The following is a 14,281-nucleotide window of genomic DNA, read 5'->3' on the forward strand; positions in this document are numbered from 1 at the left end:
GAAGATGTTAATTTTAGAAGAAAGCAGGCAAGGTTGTTTTTTAAGAAGTTGACTGTTTTAAGTGCCTGGTATAATATTAGGAAGCAATAAATACATGGTTTAACATAAAACAAGTAACTCATTAATTTGATTTTATAAAGAGTCAACTTTGAAAGGACAAATGTCAGACTCACATTGTCATCAATTGGTGCTGCAACACGGCAATGGTCAGGGTCTGAATAGGTTTTCTGGATTAAAGGAGGCACCTACAATGAAAAAAAGTAATGTTTATGTACGAAAAAATGCTTTAGAATACCAATAAAACAGATCAATTTTCTAAATCAATTTGGTTATGAAATAAGCATCAAATATTTGGTCAAAAGTCAGGTGAACACCATCACAGATAAATGTACAGTAGTACTTTATCTTCCAACAAATCAAGCCTGCAGGTATTCTCCTATAGCTATCAAAGTCATAAACACCTTTAAGACAATCCACGTGTTTTCTCAGATGCTTAAAGCTTCAAATGAAAAACACCTCAAAACTCATATGGGATTCCTCTTGATTTTAACTCCCACCTAGCCACAGGCTTCCCAGTGAGTATAAAGGCAGACACATTGTTAGTTAATATCAGGGAAGTTACAAGCAAGGCTCAGGGCTAGTAATTTTATCACCCCAGCAATTATACAAAAAAACAACCATCAACACTACAGAAATATTATGGTTTAAGAGTTAACTCATCTCAGTTCTACAGCCACCACACACAATTGTCTTGGTAACACAAAATTTAAAAAAATTCCTGATAACAAACTCTTACAGCTACACACAGAAAGAGAAGGGCAAGGGAAAGGAAGGTTAGATGGACATGTTAGGAAGATCACTACTTTCATAGCAGTTCTAGATACCATGCCATGCTACCATTGCCCCCCTCTAAGGTATTATATTTTAGGAATACAAGAGATAAGAAAAGATGGCAGGAAAGACAAAATTGAATTAAAACAGAATTCAGCAAAGAAGAAGCAGAAAAGAGGCTATCTCCTTATCCTAAGTTTCAAAATATTTTGTCTGTTGGTTTGGTTTTTTTTATGAAAGCAGCAGATGCAGCAAACTAACTTTATGAGAATGTCTGGTAAAAAAATCAGCAAAACAGGTGACTCAATCTTCCCAAGTGACTGTACCAAATTAAGTGAAGAAGGATCACTGTAAAATGTGTTACTTAGTAGCAAAGAGAACTCTTATGTTTGTCTCCTGATGGTCCTTATTAAAAGGGTGTAGGTATAAACTAGATTGCTCTCCTGTCTAATGACTTGACTCTTCATTACAGTATACAACATAAGTCTAAGTGAGTCAATAGCTCGTTTCCTATTAATCCACTAGTATGTGTTAACTACCAAATATTTTCTTACCTTGAAAAATGATTGCTTTATGTCTTGTCCCAATCTCTCTGACATTTTACCCATGTTGTCTGACATTTTAGTCATTCCCTCTGCCAGGCTGTCAGGGAGAGACTTGACTGCATTTGATACATTTCTCATAGAGTTACGCAGTGGGTTTACAAATGTGTCCATCTGAAGGGGAAGATGTTTAACCAGAATTGTATAATCTATGAGGACACCAGTATATTAATACACTATGAGAAGTATCACACTGTTCCAAAGAATAATATAAAGAACAACCCAAATTGCTTAACTTCATTACAGAATGCAGAATAAAGCTTTTAGCTTTGCATTTATATTTCTCGTTCCTTATAGCCCTACTATAGCTATTTACATCTTTCAACAGATCTTTTTCCATAGGCATTTCCATTTCCCGTCCCTCAATTTTTCTTAGCTTGAATTTATGCTCCTTTTCTTCTCCAGTCAATGCCATTTCTCCCTTCCAAGCTTCCTACTTCCAGATGTTTCACTTCTGCTTTCAACTCTTCATCTCTGAAACATGTCTCTTTTAAACAGCACTGGAGTGATATGCTTTAATATCATGGCAAGTTTAAATAAAAACAAATGAGAAGAAACAGTTGCAATTTTCCTTTCAGTATATACTCCGTATTCACTCCAGAGGAACAAATACTAGTGGCCTGCTCTCAAAAAGTTAAGTTTCTGAAGAACCTGAAAAGCTGAAAATCAAATCTTAGTAATTTCAAAAACCTTAATAAGTATGTCTCTGTTTCACTGTTAAATATTTAATGAATAGAGGTAAAACAACAACATTTGAAGTGACAATACAGTTGCAGATGCTTTTTATATCAAAATCACTAAAAGTTCAGAAACAGCTGTATTGCAAAGTAGATGCCCACATCACCTGGTCAACTGAAGACAAAATCAATCACTTGTCTGAATAAAGTTCTGGTAAGTTAACAAAAAGGATGCACAGCTTAAAGCTCCAAATGTGATCAATGACTCTAAATGATTACAACAACTAAATACATAACATCTGTTTTTGAAGGGAAATATATTTCAACTTTTGGGCTAAAGAGCAGAGAGCATGGTAATAGCAGCAAATACAGAATATAGAGCTGAAAAAAGAAATTAAAAGGAATGAGACTACAAAAAAATCATCACAGATGTCTGACAGAAAGTAACTTGCAACAAACACACTTTTAATGTAGTCCTGTGTCTACTTTGAAAATCTTATTTCCTAGCCATACAAATACATTTACCTGTTACAAAGCCAGTATATTTTTAGCTCCATCAGATACTTTGTCACTCATAAAACATTTAAAACAACTTGCAAGTAAGTTGCTTTAAAGTGCTATATAGATGTTTAACATAAGCTCACCATCTCTGTTTATTGCAATCATTGCACTAATGAATTCTCTAAGATTCCCTTAACAGTGCAAAACATTCTTACCTTCCGTGCAAAATCTCCCTTCCCCTTGCTGTAGGCTTTATTCTCCAGGAAGTCATACACATAATGGGCTAAAGCTGGAGAAGCTTTCATCATTTCAGGATTTAACAAGAGCTGAGAAAAATAATTTTTAGACGGTGCTTTTTAAATAAATAATGAAGAAGATCACACAATTCAGTTTAGTAATAGCTTACCATGAACAAAGATGCTACATCTTTACATTTTTTAATTTGTTTTCTAAATTTTATTCCAACATTACACTATTCTCAAGATAGAAACAAGATGCTTCTTGGTACTTTGCATAATTTTGATTAGCATGTTATTTGTAGCATCTCACAGACAAAAGCACACCTTTATGACCACTCAAACTACTTCTGAAACTCAAAGGAACAAACTAAACAGCTGTGATTGGAAAAAAACATTGCTATTAAACATGAGGCACATATCTCACACGAAGACAAAACATATTGGCACTCAGAACAAACAGATTTCACAAAATTTTATTTATCTTCATTATTTATTGTTAACATGTCCACTGAGTTACTCGGCATATGTTAGTGCTAAAGGACCTGGATGTCCCTATGAAGTAAGGCAACTGAATTTCTTTGGCTGGGCTGATACAGGCTCTATCGGAATGGAGAAGCTGCGTGGTTTGCTACGCCGCCAGAGCGGGTGCCATGCCAATCCTTACACAACAGCACAAGAGAAAGTAACCACAAAACATGAGTGTAAAGGAAGAAAGTTAAGCGGCATACAGCTCAAAACCAACACAGCTGAATCCTCACCAGCTCAGAGGAGCTGGGACAGAACCAGCTGAAGATATAAGAGAACAGCAAAGTAATGTCAAACTTACTAGATATAAAGTTCTACAATATCCTATTTAGGATTGTACACCACCTACAACACAGCTTTAAAAAAAACAAATACCAAAAAAAGCCAACAAAAAAAACAAACACAAAAAAACCAAAAACCAACAACAACAAAAAAGTATGCTAGCAAATTTTCTACCTTAGAAAAAGAATTCTGACCTAGAACAAAACCAAAAAAACCACAACAGCTTACCTGCAAATATGCATTTAAATCTTTTTTCCTCTTTTCCAAAAATTCTCTATCCATATTGTTAAATGTCTTTTTGCCAGGAAGTTTCAGTATATTTGCAAGGTTTTCAAACTAGAAAAAAGATACAATTTTTTTTTTCCTGTTTTCAAGAATGACAAATCCTCATATAAGCTCAGAAATTACAGGGGTTCATTATATTCATCTATTCTTACCTACCATATAACACCTGATATAAAAATCAGCATCAAAGCCAGAACTCAGATTCTTTGGAGAAGCAAAAACAAAAGGTAGACTGTCCAGACAAATGCATTAAAAAATTCTCAGGAGACTGTTTCAGGCAAATTAAATTTTTGAAAACACAATACTCACTTTTGAAATCCAGACTAGGAGAGTGTACAAATTATTCTCATTATCACACCCAGTCAAAAAAGTTTAGCCTCAAGATTTATTATTTTTTGTGCAGAAGTTAGTAGAGTTATGAGACTACACCAAGAGATGTAGCAAGTCTTTCTAAACCACATTTCCCTTCCTCTCCTGATTAAACCTACCAAGGAAATGATGAAGTTTTTAACCCTGGAGTGGATGGTAACACTCAGTGTACACAAAGGTTATCATACCATGCTTGATACACCATCGCCTGTGCCTTTTCTCTGGGTAATGACAGTGATTGGCACTGGCTGACATTTCCACTGTTCAAATTCTTTTTGCAAAGAAGTCACTTAACTTTGGAAGGTCACAAACATTATATTTGGATTATTTGTATCTAAACTGAAGCAATGTAAGCAAAAAATATCCTCTACTTTAAATCTAGATATCTACCTCACATGATATTTATTACATTACTGACTAAAGAAACTGCTGTGTATCTATTCTGTACTTTAAGGAGAAAAGCTATACAGATACTATACTTCAGTTTCATTCTAGATCAAGTACCTATTTTCTCTGAAAAATAAACAATGATCCCCACCCTTCCTGTTCATTTTAAATAAAATATTATATTTGCCCTTAACATGTCAATAAAAATGCCTCAGAGAAACACACAAGTAGCATGTTCAGTGTATCAGTGACATTCCTGCGTGCACAAAATCAGTAGCAATGTCTATTTTATTGTCACAACGAAGCAAAATTATTAAGAGTTTCCAAGAGGCTACGAGGAAGCACAGAAATTTCTTTACTTTTTGTAACCTTAAGTGTTGGAAGATAAATTTCTATCTTCTGAAAATTCGAAGAACTCAGATTTAGCAAAAAGACATTTCTGTGCATTCACATTTTACACATTTTTGCTTCTGCCATTTTTTTTTTCTAGTAATTTACTGGTAGGATAGTTTTAAATGACTGCCCCATATCAGCAGAACATTAACTCAGTATAAGGTCAGGGAACTCTTTCTTGTTTCAATAGGTCAGGGATTCTTCAAAATAGAAAAATCAATTTTAAAAAAATTAAGTACAAAAATAGGTATTTCAAATTTATTTACAGCACACTAAGATAATAAGAAATTCAAAAGTCAGATTTTGTCGAAAATCAATATAAATATTCAACACGTTTGCCTTTTTAGTAAAGCCTTTTCCATTTTTACTGCCATTATGACTTTAAAACACTAACCTACACACTTGTGACTAGTTCAAAGGTTATGCAGTCAAATTGGTATCCTCCAAAGGCTTGGTTTAAAAGCATTTCCCCCTCCTCTTTTCAAAGCACTACATTTTTTACACTTTTTCATGACAGCAGGTTCTACAGTGTACCAGTTGGTGAATTACAAGTCTTTGTTTCTATTTCTTTCATTTTAGGAGGGTTAAGAGTACAGCAATAAGCGGCAGGCTGTCTAGCAACCACGGAACTGCCAACAGGTGTCCCTTTTGAGACCCCACTGATCCTTAACAATTCACTTAAAACCTAAATACCTACTTCCAAAGCTCCATTTTATGTCTTAATCTCTGTAACAAATATAACAAATGAAATACGCCACTGTTTGAGATCAATAGCACTTCACACAAACATTCTTAAGTAAAATTAAGCAAAGCAGGGAGAATAGCTTTCAAGGTTCCATTTTGTCACAGCAATTATATTCATCATGTACTAAACTATATAAACATGCACCTGTATAAACTGCTCAGCACAAATAATTTATTATATAAATGGTAAAATTGTATACTTCAATGGAAAATCACATAGTGCTGTAACTCCACATCTTAACTCACTTTGAGAAAATCAATACTCATCCCATACCACTGCACTGAAAAAGCACCTTTCAAAGAAGCCTTGAAAGACTTTTATGAGATTAATTACCTGCTCAGTGATCCTCATGTGGAAGTCATGGAAGTCACTGTAGCGTCGATATGTCTTCCACGTCTCTTCACTGTTTGGATTTCTCCGATGGACTGTGATAGCATAAAGTGCGTATGTCTTGCCGTGGTCATTACACACTCCTGCCACAGCATATGGGTCATAGTCAGCATAGACTAATAGTTTAAAAACAAAATAAAAAAGGAACAAACAGAAAGAAGGAAGACGAAAGGACACAAATGTGAAGTGAAGAAATGTCTGGAATGACAGACTTGAGAGACAAAAATGGACATGCAAGCAGAAGAGTAAGCCATCCTTTTATTCAAAGCACTGTATAAGCCATACTCTCCAGAAACTTTATGTAAACTTGAATAGAGAGATTAAGCAGCCTTCAAGTTAGAGAAGCTTCATTGACATGCAAAACATAAAGAACTTTTAAGAACAGGTCTTAAAAAAAAATATTTTAACCCAAAGAACTCAAGATAAAGGTGAAAGACAACTGTGAAACCAGAAAATTCCAATCTGCAAAGCACTCCAATTACATTGCAAAAGTGTCCAGCAAAAAAACTGTAAATATAAGACAGTGCTAGGAAGCTGCAAGCAATGTTTTAACATCAGCAGTTATCTAGAAGATAAAAAACATTCCCCCACTATTTAACAGAAACTATATATATACACACATATGTACATAATCTCTATGTGTGTATAGATATATATAATGTATTCAGTGTGTGTACGCGCACACACACATTTTATTGATACGTCAATTTATAAATGGAAACACAGATAGCTATCTTAAACAGAAGCAAACAACCTTTTGTTCTTCATTGAATACAGTTCCCTTGGACATTATTCCATCACAGAATCCTCCCAGGACAGAGTTTTTTTCAAACACATTGATTTAATCCACTGGGTAACTTAGAACCAATATTGTTTACACTGCACACTGTTTAAATTGGTAACGTGTGGTATCTCTAAGTATTGAATACTCAGTAACCAGAATTTTCCATTGGCTAGATGAAAATATTTTTTAATGAAGGTCTGTGGATTTTTCAACGCACTCACACCAAAAAAATACCCTTTTACTGACAAATCATAAGCTCCAACTCCTTTTGTACTTCCAGCCTTGACTGCTCTCAAGTATAATGCCATGATCCAAGCAACCAGGGAGTACCTCTAGGATAAGGGGCAGCTGCTGACAATGTAAGAATGACTCGCTAGCGAGGTGCACACTGGGCACTCTTTTCTTTGCCATCTACCCTCTAGAAGAAGAATGTTGAATGCTGAACCTGAAGAGAAAACACCGTGCAGTCAGGACACTGCCAGAAGAGTGTTCAGAGAATGGAGATAGGAAACCCTGGCCCCATGAACATTGAACAAGCCCTGTTCTCTAACCTCAGGCTGACCATCCTGCTGTGTGGCCACCATACGATATCTCAGGGGCACTGCTAAGCAGCATCTTCAGGAGTAGCACTTCTGGATGGCCAAATTTCTTCAAAAGTATACTGATTTTGGCTGGGATAGAGTTAATTTTCTTCATAGTAGTTGGTATCGGGCTATTTTTTAGATTTGCGCTGGAAATAGTTTTAGTAATACAGTGATATTCTTCTTATTGTTGAGCAGTGATTACACACAGTCAAGGGCTTTTCTGCTTCTCACATCACCTCACCAACAAGTAGGCTGAGGGACAGGATGGCTGACCCCAACTGACAAGAGGGATATTCCACACTATGATGTAATGCTCAGCATATAAACCTGAGGGAAGAGGAAGGCAGGGGGTGGACATTTGGAGTGATGGCGTTTGTCTTAATAATTAATTCATTAATAAATGATGGAACCTGACTTTCCTGTGGGCGGCTGAACACACACCTGCCAATGGGGAGTAGTTAATGAATTCGTTGCTTTGCTTGCATAACCGGCTTTTGCTTTACCTATTAAACTGTCTCTATCTCAACATGTGAGTTTCCTCCCTTATTCTTCCAACTCTCTTCCCCATCCCACTCTGTGAAGGGACTGAGCGAGCAGCTGTGTGGCACTTAGTTGCCAGCTGAGGTTAAACCATGACAAAAAGATGACCAAAAATGCCACCATTGTAAAGACTGAAATAAGCAAGCACAAAGCACAGGGGAAAATCTTATAGTAAGAGAAGTAACCAGTCAAGATTCAGAATCATGCGACAAAAAAAAAACACCCAAAAAAGGCTTTCCAAATTTGTTTTTTCAAATAATTGTTAAAATATTACAGTTTTATAATATGACATTTAATAAATGATTCTCCAAAGAAAAATAAACACTATAAACAACAAAATTAAGTAACATTTTAAGTGTAGATATATACTCCATGACCTGTAGCACCAGTTCTGTAAGGGTTTCCATCACAAAGGACTTAATGGGAAATATGAATTTAAATGTTTTATGAGGTTAAAAAATGAAACGATTAAGATTTCAAGGGCCTGTAACATAAGAAACTCAAAAAAAAATGGTGGAAAACAAGTAAGCAGCCATAAGTGATTCACTTACCAGTGTCTGAGATGTACGCATGGAGTTGAACTGTGTCATCAGAAGGGACATTTGAAAGGTCATCTAAGGACTGTATGGTTGGAGAGGGGGAAAAAGAAGAAATGGACAAGAGAGAATAAGACCACAGATGCATCATTTGAGAGATGCTTTTTGATTAATCTATTTAGTTTTCAAACTTTAAGTTCATTACACTGATAGAATAGCTTAATGCACTGTAACAATAGAAATAAGCCTTTGTGTTACCTGGTTACTGAAGCCTTTCTTTTACACAGAACACCCCTACCAGCTTACACAGCTGTGTGATCACTCTAACATATATGACACTTTCATTGGATATCTCAACTAATAAAAATACAGCTACAAATAGTATTTTACTGAGCATCAAATGAACCCAAAAAATATCTTAACTGTGCAAATACCGATGTTGTATAACAAATAATTTGGTTTATTGTTATACCATTCTTTTTTCTTTCAACTCACTTAAAGCACTACACAAAAGTTACAGCACAATAAATGCTTCAGTAATTTCTATGCTGTATATAAAAAACAAGCATTTTTCTCAGAAATGCTTTCCTTCAATAAAAAACGAACAAGCACACCCTCAGCTAGCTAAGGCCCTGTCTTCCTGTTCAGTAATTACTGGTGTCCAAAGAAGCCTAATGGGTCTTTTAGAGAAGCTTTACTGTTATTTAAAATTAATACATTTGACTACTAATTTTTTGCATAACAAAGCTCTGCAAGATTGCTGGGTGAAAAAAAACTTGAATATGCAACTGAAATAAACAGAGGATGGGCCACTACACCTGTGATCCTAATCTTCAATTACCAGTTAGAAAAAAAAAAAAAAAAAAGAGATGAAGCTACTTAAATAGAATTCATAGGCACTGGGATTCCAAATACTTTATATATTTTACCCTCAAATTCTATAATTCTTCAAAGATATACATTCAGAATGAATATGCACTCATCGGGTATCTTTTATAATTTAACCATGCCATTTTAACAGCGAGTTACTATAAAAGGTTACCTAGAATGGGACCTACTGGGCAGAAGTGCCATACTTGTGTTTAACCTAAAACCATCCATAAAGTTTCTAACCTTCTCTGCTTCCTTAAACATAAACCAATCTTATATGATTACAATAAAAAATTATGTAAAATCAAATCAATTAAAGTCTGAAAGAGTCTATAAATATTGTAGTATGGTTTTATAACCCTAACCTATGTCCTACTAAGTTAATACAGATTAATGTGTCAAGTTAGAAGGCAGAAATTAAAAAGATACTTTTGCAAAATATTTTTTGTAAAATAACTTTGTCTCAAAATAGTTTTGAGCATCTCTTCCAAAGAATCTTACAATGCATTCTAACAGTGAAAGTATAAACTGCAGGCGATGTATTTTATGATGGAAACTTTAGGAAACGCTCAACTGCTGTGGCACGGCACTGTACAGCAACAATTAATGCAAGTAAATTAAATGGTTGAAACTTGAACGGGTAATAACAACAGAAAGTTTGTATTAAATATAATAGAATCATATAATGTATTAGGCTGGAAGAGACCTCTTAAAGGTCATGTAGTCCAACCACCCTACAATAAGCGGGGACATCTCCAACTAGACCAGATCACTCAGAGCCCCATATGATCTAGTTACGTATATTCGAGGGAACAAAAATTAATAAAAAAGCGAAAATATAACACCATAACCCCATCTGGTTTAATACCTTGTCATTAGCTAGAAGTACAGAAATTCCCTGACCTTTGAAGTAACCTTTCCAAGGTCTATTTTTCTTCATGTAGTTGACCAACACAAGGGAGCTAGTACAGAAATTTACTCTTGACATGGAATCCAGCCAGGAAAAACTAACCTACCAGTCTACAAACACTTGTAAAAGTACTGAAAACACTTGACATCCCTGAACAATATGGACTACAAAAAGGAGTTATTTTTACTTATTTCTGCTAGAGTATTCTTCACTCTCTATAAAACTACTAAATGTTGCATTCTGCAAATATACTTTTCACAAGAATAACAAAAATCTGGACTCAGAAAATTCCATGCAAATATCTTTCTGTAGTGCAACAGTGCTTAATAAAGATTTTTAGACTTTCTAACTCAGTTTGGAAAAGCCACATGAAAGTAAGCTGTGGATAAAAACTAGGCAAAAGAGTTTTAGAGTCACTACAGTGACAAATCCCCATCCATAAAATACAACTTTGGTATGTCAGAGTATTCTTAGAAAAAATACTTAGAGTTATTTGAAGTATATTTTTAAGATATTAGTCAATTAACATAATCTCTTGTGAAATGTTAGCAGCATTGTATGTAAATTTAAAAATATGGTTAAATTTAGGGTTTTTTTCTGCATCTAACAGGAGTTTGTGGAAATGGCATCAGTTGAACACCTCTCCTTTTCTTTGTATTTCAAACTGTAAACAAGATTAAAATAATGGAAAAAAGCCCCAACTTTTATGTAAAATGCATTCATTTACAAAGTAAAATCTATTCCTCTGTGGCAAGCATGTTCCAATGTGCTGGAACTCCTAAGGAGATACACCATCTTCCAAGATCAGAAAGGCCTGTGAACCACAGAACCACAAAATTGCATGGCAGATTGCAAACCCATCTAAGACTAAAAGATTTGGAAAAAATATTCTTGTATGCACAATCAAATCTTGCATACGTATCTTGTGGCTCAGCTACATGGAGTCTGAAGAAACAGGTAAGAAAGAGGGGAGGAAGTAATTTTTTTTCTTATTTTTCCTTTTTCAATAACTGTGATTTGGTTTCCTGCTTAAAACATTTTTCAACCTAGTAAAATCTATGTGGAACAGATTATTTGGAAAAAGTCTGGTAAATGTACACACTGATCTCCATCCATATGCAACCATTCATTCATGCAGAAGCATATTTCAAATACTTAGGTACATTCATGTAACAAAGAAAAGGTTCTGGCAAAGTCAGCACTGCTGTCAAGAATTGCTTAAAAAAGTAAAACCGAGAATTGAACTTGGTTAAATTAGAAAACAAAGATTCAGATTTTGAATAGATAAACTCCAGATATTTGTTTCCGAATCAAGTCCTAACTCAAAGAAATAAAACAATCAACCTATAAAAATTTAATTACACGCTTCACTTTACAGCGTATTTGAACTTCACGATCTTGGTTTCAAAGGATTTGTTTTCACCTATTATTACCTAACTCCAAATTTATGTCCATTTAAAAAACCAAACAGGGATAAGAAAGTATGCTTTGCATAATTTAACTATAGATTATTACTGTTTCTGTGAGAAACAATGCAAAATTTCATTAAACACAGAGGAAAGTACAAAAGGGACAGTTATTTTACAGATTGATACCTTATATGTGTTTTCAATTTGATTCAAGAACCGTTTCAGAAATTAAGCTGTAATGAAATAAAATCTCTAACATATACTTTAAACTACTTTATAACACTTTTACTACTGTTGCTGAGAAAAAATTATAATAATAATTAAAAAAAAAAAATAAGCACTTACCAGATTTATGCTGCCAGTAGGAGACCCATTAAAAGATTCTAGGAGCAGTGCAGAAGGAAAAAGGAAAAAAACAGGTTAGAACATCTTTCTTCAATGTAGGTCCACCCACAAGAAATAAAAATACAAAAAAACCAATACGGAAAATAAGGGACAAGGGTGGCATTGGGCAAAATGTTGCACTCAACACACTTCAAGTGTCCAATAAAGACACCTAAGGGAAAACATGTGCAAGTTTACACAGTTATAGATATGAAATAAACACTCCAGAGAACATTCCTTTTTAAGCTTTTATCACCACATGAAATTGCCTCATAAAGGAGTTAGTTTAATAGTTAAAATAATTTCCATTACACTTGCATGAGAAAAATGATTTAAATTGCTTTAAAAAGCCACTCTCCTATTTATTCAATTTTTATTTGCAGCTGAATAATAGTTAAGTATTAAAACAACTGAACATACTGAAGAACCTCAAATATTTTTAAATACAAGTGAGAATTAAGGAGTCACATTTATTTTACTGACACACTTGTTACCAAGACTTGACAAAAAATTTACAAGAGATTAATGAAGTTACTATAGAAAAAAAAATATTTGACTTCTGAAACAATTACGAAAAAAGCACAAGGAGGAAACTTAAAAATCAAAGAATCAGAGATACTATAGGAACTTTTTGATTTCTCAAGAACAGTGCAGATAATTTTCTTATTTTCATTTTCAAGCATAAAAAGAATAGTCCAAAGAAGTCCCCCTTACAGATACACAGCTCACCTCCTTCACCATCATCTGATCCTCTGAAACTAGGATCCTTCAGCATATCCAGCTCAGCTAACATACGCACATACAACACATTCTGTTTGAATGAGGGGTAGAATCTTTCATCTCGGAGCATCAGCTCATAGACCTTATTGAAATAAAAATGCCAACCTTAGAAATGCTTATTTTTTTAATTAATCAGAAAGAATTTAATGAATTCCACTTGACAAACATATAACTGCATTCCATTATGTGTCTCTAGGTTTCCTTTAAAATTCTAATGTAAGTTTGTGGAATTTCAATTCCAGCTTCCTCTTAACAGAAAGGTTATGAGAACTAATTGTGCTATAATTATAATACAGTCTCAGAAAGTATCTAAATACTGAGACACACATCTCTAACGAAAAAAGCAGCACATAAACTGTAATTGTTTCCTTCCTCTCCTCTTAAGCCTGCCAATTGCACTTCAAACATATTTGTTTTTACCCATTTCATAATAGGTTCTAAGAGTCCTTTATTGATTAATTTATAAGCACATAACTGAGAGGTTAGAAGAAGGAAAGGAAGGTAGCAAAAACAAAAACAACAGCTACTATTTTCCTGAAAATGTCCACTTCAGCCAAGACAGTATAACCTCAGAAAGGTTTAAACACACACGTATCTATATGTAGTCGAAATAATTCCATAAAGTTTGGATATGCATGTCAACTCCAGAATATTTCAATGACAATTATTTTTTTCATGAAATAACTTTGTACAAGCACTATCATTGAGTAAGAATACAAAACAATTTTCATGCAGGTCTGAGAAAGTCCATTTATTTTGTAACACATAAGAAACTTAAAACTCTTTAGTGGAAATTACATGCAAGGCCTTTGTAACCTACTTTGGCAAATAAAGATTTCACAGGGTGTTTTTATTAGTCTTAAATGTGGGCCTCAAGTACAGCAGAGTGCTTCTAAGTTCTACAACTCATATCACTGAATATGAGAACTGAGTGATAAAGGCTACATACGCAGGTAGTAAAAAGACTGTACTTGCTGTTTCAGAGACCTACACTGTGCAGGCTTGCAGAAACAGAACTGTGAAATTAACTTCTAGAAATAAATATTTTTTTATAGTAACATGTTTACATGCACCTTTGAAAAATAGCTAAATAGGACAAAAACTGCACCACTTAGTTATTCTGTACAGGCACAATTTCTTAAATTGGTGAATACACACAAATAATAATCCTGTAACTCCAGAGTGTGCTTTATAATTAATTTTATACAGCACACCTACAGTTTCTCTATCTATTGCTTTGAAAACCATGGGCTATGTA

The 14,281-nt window shown here is 34.3% G+C and overlaps 1 protein-coding gene across 1 annotated transcript in view; it reads right to left on the reverse strand.

Moving 5' to 3' along the window:
- SNX13 (sorting nexin 13) overlaps positions 1–14,281 on the reverse strand; it is a 37,233-nt gene that overhangs the window by 6,587 nt on the left and 16,365 nt on the right. Inside the window, exons 14-21 of the mRNA XM_009994949.1 lie at positions 12,973–13,105; positions 12,205–12,242; positions 8,686–8,755; positions 6,170–6,309; positions 3,886–3,993; positions 2,827–2,937; positions 1,386–1,547; positions 174–245 (exon numbers count right to left, since the gene is read on the reverse strand). Coding sequence (XP_009993251.1) covers positions 174–245; positions 1,386–1,547; positions 2,827–2,937; positions 3,886–3,993; positions 6,170–6,309; positions 8,686–8,755; positions 12,205–12,242; positions 12,973–13,105 — 834 coding nt within the window. The remainder of the gene's footprint in view (positions 1–173; positions 246–1,385; positions 1,548–2,826; positions 2,938–3,885; positions 3,994–6,169; positions 6,310–8,685; positions 8,756–12,204; positions 12,243–12,972; positions 13,106–14,281) is intronic.

This window comes from Chaetura pelagica, unplaced genomic scaffold (genome assembly GCF_000747805.2).
Source record: "Chaetura pelagica isolate M959 unplaced genomic scaffold, ChaPel_1.0 scaffold12, whole genome shotgun sequence".
NCBI lineage: Eukaryota > Metazoa > Chordata > Aves > Apodiformes > Apodidae > Chaetura > Chaetura pelagica.